Source organism: Nanorana parkeri, unplaced genomic scaffold, assembly GCF_000935625.1.
Source record: "Nanorana parkeri isolate BGI_ZX_2015 unplaced genomic scaffold, ASM93562v1 scaffold2303, whole genome shotgun sequence".
Lineage (NCBI taxonomy): Eukaryota > Metazoa > Chordata > Amphibia > Anura > Dicroglossidae > Nanorana > Nanorana parkeri.
The window spans coordinates 170,786-177,173 of record NW_017308571.1 but is presented as its reverse complement, the minus strand read 5'-3'; the positions used below and the strand labels follow the sequence as shown (position 1 = coordinate 177,173).

Sequence of the window (6,388 nt, the reverse complement as noted above, 5' to 3'; positions counted from 1 at the left end):
TATATTACAATGACACCTGGAAGTGGGGGGGGGATATATATATATCAGCTTCTAGGCGGGTGACCAGCGAAACGTCTTCAAGCTAAGTACAGCGAGTCCAGTTGCCTCGATTTATTCTCTACGACCTTCCAATACACGAACGTTCATTTCTGCGTCTCTGCGGCGCGCATGTTCGGGAAGCTCCGCCGGGGTGAATGGCTCTGTGAATTGGTTATACATACACCCCTTGGTGTCTATTCACTCCGGGTGAATTGTACCTCCGCTCTTCCGGGCTATGGCCGAGGCCGGCTTGCTGGAAGGAACCTCGTTGGGTGAGAGCGCTCCTACCACCCTGACCCTCTTGTGGAAGGCGTCCGAGTCTTCTCCAAGGAGACATCGTCCTGCTCAGGGAATCCTCCCGCGGCGTTGCTCACCAGCGGGTTCTGGGGACCTGGAAGTATCTGGACCGAAGAAGCCATCCACACAGTACCAGAGAGACTGGGAAACGCTCGGACCGCGGGGGCCATTGTGATGGATCCGGGATCGTGGGCCATACGCTGGGTCCAGACTGACACCTCCACGGGTAGGCCCAATCAGAACAAAGCTTTGAACAAGCCCTCAAAGCACCATGTCATGGGGGGGGATCATTTAGGTCTCGTTCACACCTAGGCGTATTGCATATGCGCGTCTGTCGCGCATTTTTTTTACCGCGAATCGCGGAGAAAAAAAGTCGCGCGACAAACGCGCGTTTCCGAAGGCTACTTGGCTGTATCCCAATGGAAACGCGCAACAAAGCGGCCCAAAGTATTACCTGCACCTTTTCAGGCGTGGGCAGTTTTGTAGCGCGTTAGGGACGGGCGGAAATACGCCGAGGTGGGAACGAGACCATTGAATACAATGGGATTTATATTTTTGAGCGTTTTGTAGAGCGTTCGTCGAGCGTAGAACGCGCTACAAAACGATCAGGGCTTACACCAGACGTAGCCAAACGCTGGCCCTCCAGCTGTGGTGGAACTACAAATCCCATGAGGCATTGCAACATTCTCACAGACATGACTCCTGGAAAGCGATGCATCATGGGATTTGTAGTTTCACCACAGCCGGAGGGCCGGAGTTTGGCTACCCCTGCTTTACACCCGGCACTGGGTGCGTACGTTATCACTAAAATGATGCGTGTTGTGCGCAGAGGGCTGCTACCTTCCAGCATGCTGGCTTCTACACATAACACTCCAGGAAATGAGGAACAGAACGGGAGCAGAGAAGTGCTGCCGTCACATCCCCCCTCCGGCACCTCCTTGCCCATTCACAACGCGCCTTGTACCTTTCACAAAGAATACGAGGTGTTCTGTGATTGGAAGAGGAGAGGGGTGGGGATGTTACATCTTCTCTCCTCCACCTACACGCCTGAGTCCCTATGCCGCTCAGGAGTCCCAACTGGTCAGCAATGATGAGGATGTCAACCTGAATCTGGACCTTAAAAACCTTGCATGGAAAATTGGGATTCACTAGAAGGGGCGCAGGTGACCGCTAGCACTCCTAAGATGACAGGTTCCCTTTAAGGCAGAACTCCGGGCAAGCACCCAATACATAGATGCTTATGTATGTGCAATGTGTTACTTGCAATGCGGTTTAGTCAGTGCAATGGGCATGGAGAGCGAGCTCAGAGCCCCCCATGTTTCCGGCACTCCAGAGGGGAACCCTTCATCTGCACATTCATTTTTACCGACGCAGCTCCCTGGAACGTCCGACTATATCATGCTCAAACGCAGCCAGAGATGTGTCAGGCTGAGCTTTAATCTGCCGGGGGGATCTGGGGCGCAGGGCAGGCTTGAAGCTGCCAGGGGGAGCAGGGCAGGCTTGGAGCTGCCGGGGGGATCTGGGGAGCAGGGCAGGCTTGGAGCTGCCGGGGGGATCTGGGGCGCAGGGCAGGCTTGGAGCTGCCGGGGGGATCTGGGGCGCAGGGCAGGCTTGGAGCTGCCGGGGATCTGGGGTGCAGGGCAGCCTTGGACCTGCCGGGGGGATCTGGAGCGCAGGGCAGGCTTGGAGCTGCCGGGGATCTGGGGTGCAGGGCAGCCTTGGACCTGCCGGGGGGATCTGGAGCGCAGGGCAGGCTTGGAGCTGCCGGGGATCTGGGGTGCAGGGCAGCCTTGGACCTGCCGGGGGGATCTGGAGCGCAGGGCAGGCTTGGAGCTGCCGGGGATCTGGGGTGCAGGGCAGCCTTGGACCTGCCGGGGGGATCTGGAGCGCAGGGCAGGCTTGGAGCTGCCGGGGATCTGGGGTGCAGGGCAGCCTTGGACCTGCCGGGGGGATCTGGAGCGCAGGGCAGGCTTGGAGCTGCCGGGGATCTGGGGTGCAGGGCAGCCTTGGACCTGCCGGGGGGATCTGGAGCGCAGGGCAGGCTTGGAGCTGCCGGGGATCTGGGGTGCAGGGCAGCCTTGGACCTGCCGGGGGGATCTGGAGCGCAGGGCAGGCTTGGAGCTGCCGGGGATCTGGGGTGCAGGGCAGCCTTGGACCTGCCGGGGGGATCTGGAGCGCAGGGCAGGCTTGGAGCTGCCGGGGATCTGGGGTGCAGGGCAGCCTTGGACCTGCCGGGGGGATCTGGAGCGCAGGGCAGGCTTGGAGCTGCCGGGGATCTGGGGTGCAGGGCAGCCTTGGACCTGCCGGGGGGATCTGGAGCGCAGGGCAGGCTTGGAGCTGCCGGGGATCTGGGGTGCAGGGCAGCCTTGGACCTGCCGGGGGGATCTGGAGCGCAGGGCAGGCTTGGAGCTGCCGGGGATCTGGGGTGCAGGGCAGCCTTGGACCTGCCGGGGGGATCTGGAGCGCAGGGCAGGCTTGGAGCTGCCGGGGATCTGGGGTGCAGGGCAGCCTTGGACCTGCCGGGGGGATCTGGAGCGCAGGGCAGGCTTGGAGCTGCCGGGGATCTGGGGTGCAGGGCAGCCTTGGACCTGCCGGGGGGATCTGGAGCGCAGGGCAGGCTTGGAGCTGCCGGGGATCTGGGGTGCAGGGCAGCCTTGGACCTGCCGGGGGGATCTGGAGCGCAGGGCAGGCTTGGAGCTGCCGGGGATCTGGGGTGCAGGGCAGCCTTGGACCTGCCGGGGGGATCTGGAGCGCAGGGCAGGCTTGGAGCTGCCGGGGATCTGGGGTGCAGGGCAGCCTTGGACCTGCCGGGGGGATCTGGAGCGCAGGGCAGGCTTGGAGCTGCCGGGGATCTGGGGTGCAGGGCAGCCTTGGACCTGCCGGGGGGATCTGGAGCGCAGGGCAGGCTTGGAGCTGCCGGGGATCTGGGGTGCAGGGCAGCCTTGGACCTGCCGGGGGGATCTGGAGCGCAGGGCAGGCTTGGAGCTGCCGGGGATCTGGGGTGCAGGGCAGCCTTGGACCTGCCGGGGGGATCTGGAGCGCAGGGCAGGCTTGGAGCTGCCGGGGATCTGGGGTGCAGGGCAGCCTTGGACCTGCCGGGGGGATCTGGAGCGCAGGGCAGGCTTGGAGCTGCCGGGGATCTGGGGTGCAGGGCAGCCTTGGACCTGCCGGGGGGATCTGGAGCGCAGGGCAGGCTTGGAGCTGCCGGGGATCTGGGGTGCAGGGCAGCCTTGGACCTGCCGGGGGGATCTGGAGCGCAGGGCAGGCTTGGAGCTGCCGGGGATCTGGGGTGCAGGGCAGCCTTGGACCTGCCGGGGGGATCTGGAGCGCAGGGCAGGCTTGGAGCTGCCGGGGATCTGGGGTGCAGGGCAGCCTTGGACCTGCCGGGGGGATCTGGAGCGCAGGGCAGGCTTGGAGCTGCCGGGGGGATCTGGGGTGCAGGGCAGGCTTTGACCGGCTGTCTGTCTGCAAGCAGGGTTTAAAGGCAGAATTGCTGCTTTGATGAAGATCTGGAAAAGGGGGCACATAAATAATTGAGGGGAGATCAGGGAACAAGGCGAGGGGCTTGGACTGCCAGGGGCCCCTCTCCTCACCATAAAATGCATCTTTTTCTTTTTTTAAACGTTACCACTTTTTGCTTCTCTGACACGGAGTCCAACTATGAACTGCAGAAACTCAAACATTTGCATTGATAAATCCCTCCCACTGTCTGTAAAGTCCCCCCTCCCCCCCATGGTATCCTCAACAACAAATCACTCTGCTCCTTGGATTCCGCTACATAATACCCTGGGGGGGGGGGGAACATTTATCAGAACTGGAGCGGACAGAATCTGGAACAGTTGCCCCTAGTAACCAGTCAGCTTCTCTCTTCAGTTGACGACAAACAGAAGCTGGTCGGTTGCCATTCACAGCAGCGTCAGCCAATTCCCCTCCACAGGTATGGGGGAGCATGTGGCTCCTCCCTCTTTGGTTGCGCTTAATAATACCCGGGGGGGGGGTGCACACATTTATCAGAACTGGAGCAGACAGAATCTGGAACAGTTGCCCCTAGTAACCAGTCAGCTTCTCTCTTCAGTTGACGACAAACAGAAGCTGGTCGGTTGCCATTCACAGCAGCGTCAGCCAATTCCCCTCCACAGGTATGGGGGAGCATGTGGCTCCTCCCACAGTACAGTGCTGGCGTGCCAATCACTAGGCCCAAACACTGCCACAAAATGACAACACCGGGTATCCTGTGATGAGTGTTTGCTGGAGAGGAGTATAAGGTGGTCAGGGTCGGTGGGCTACAGCTCGGCAAGGTGACAGGGTCTCTTTAACCCTTCTCCGCTGGCCGCGCGCATGTAGCAGCACAGAGGTGGGCCTTATGCTGTACTGTTGCATATCTGCATACCGCCGGCCTATGTTCTGTGCTGTGAGCGTGTTCACTTGCCCTCCCCCAGCACAGAGACACGCGCTGCGCACACGGTGTAGATGGAGAAGTGGTAGGATGGGCTTCCAATCACAAGCCTGTACTATCGGCACCTGACCAAGACCCCCCTTAAAGGGTCAGCGCCTGTACGCTGAAAGGCATTAACGCCCTTGCGCACTCAGCTTTTGTGTGCGTTGAACAACAGAGCATGCGCAGTGCCGTATTCTGCTTTTTGATCTTCCCGGAACCTTCCGGCGAGTCCCTTCCCCCCTCCCGGACAATGTGGCTTATTATGGACGAAACGGATGAGTGACCAACAAAGCAAAGAAAGTATTCGAAAAGCGCCGGAGACCGCCGGGCGAGAAACAAATAATAATAATACAATGCAGCGCTGTGTCCGGGTGCAGCCCCCGCTCCGAGGAGGCAGAAGGGACGCGATCCGTCGCTGTGACCGCGGAGTGAGGATGGACGCAGACGAGTCACACACGATCGTCGTGCTACTGAGGAGGTTTGTAGGCGATCTTCCGCGACTTCAGCACGGACCACCGATGTTTCTTCATGTAGAAGAGGACCGCGGTGATGAAAGTCGTCATCAGGACAATCTGAGGGATGGAAAGAAACCACCGTTAGTAAAAACATCCTGCACCCCCATTGGGCGACACGCATGAGGGGGGCGGAGTCATGTCTGACGGTGGAGAGAACGTCTGTCTGATCTAATCAGGAATCAAAGCTTCTTACAGTGGTGATGTGTTGATGTGAGGGACGCACCCATTCCGGGTTTTCCGTATCGAGTACAAGTCCTGATGTTTTGCTTTCGGTACTCGCCGATACGGAGTACGGATACCGATGCTTCCGCTGGCAGGGAGCCGGCTTCCCGGGCAATGAGGAAGCCGGGTGGTGAGTAATGACATGCCGCTCCGCTTCCCAATTGCCTGAAAATCCGGTTCCATGTTGTCTGGCCAGGAAACCGGCTTCCCGGCCAATCATGAATCCGGGTGGCGAGTAATGACCCGCCTCCCTGATTGATCGGTAAGCCGGCTTCCCAGCCAATCAGCATCGAGATGGCTTCCCGGCCAATCAGGAAGCAGGGAGGCGGGTCATTACTTGCCGCCCAGCTTCCTGATCGCACGGGAAGCCGGCTCCATGTTCCCCTACGGCACTGCCGGACAGAGGAAGTCTTCCACTGACCAGAAGTCCCAGTATCGGGGGAAGGTAACAGACTACGAGTACTCGACGGGTACCGTCAGGATAGGTTGGAGTCCACAGAAACTGGCAGTCCAGGCTTCCTGTGTTCATAACTTGGCTCCGATACTCTACAGAGTCCATATGGATCAGTACTTTCCTCACATTCATTGTCTTCAAATGGTTAAAAAGTTAAGAATTCCTATTAGGACATTATGGTGTGTGTCTGAATGGGGAGATCCGTGTATGGTGACCGGAGATCCCCCCTCATCACCTGCCCAATGACACCCTGTGTATGGTGACTGGAGATCCCCCTCATTCCTGCCCAATGACACTCCGTGTATGGTGACTGGAGATCCCCCCTCATCACCTGCCCAATGACACCCCGTGTATGGTGACTGGAGATCCCCCCCTCATCACCTGCCCAATGACACCCCGTGTATGGTGACTGGAGATCCCCCC

General features: G+C 59.6%; 2 protein-coding genes across 2 annotated transcripts in view; both read right to left on the bottom strand.

Annotated features, from left to right (window-relative positions):
* Positions 1-1,727: 1,727 nt before the first annotated feature.
* On the bottom strand, positions 1,728-3,941 carry LOC108801331 (basic proline-rich protein-like). The gene has a single exon (XM_018573256.1). The coding sequence runs from the start codon at positions 3,939-3,941 to the stop codon at positions 1,728-1,730; it is 2,214 nt and encodes a 737-aa protein (XP_018428758.1).
* Positions 3,942-5,088: 1,147 nt separating this feature from the next.
* The window catches only part of LOC108801332 (cytochrome c1, heme protein, mitochondrial), an 11,033-nt gene continuing 9,733 nt past the window's right edge, over positions 5,089-6,388 (bottom strand). Inside the window, exon 7 of the mRNA XM_018573257.1 lies at positions 5,089-5,346. Coding sequence (XP_018428759.1) covers positions 5,242-5,346 — 105 coding nt within the window. The 3' untranslated portion in view covers positions 5,089-5,241. The remainder of the gene's footprint in view (positions 5,347-6,388) is intronic.

Bases quoted from the DNA above. Each gene is read 5' to 3' on its own strand.
- LOC108801331 (XM_018573256.1), bottom strand. From the start codon at position 3,941: ATGCATTTTATGGTGAGGAGAGGGGCCCCTGGCAGTCCAAGCCCCTCG.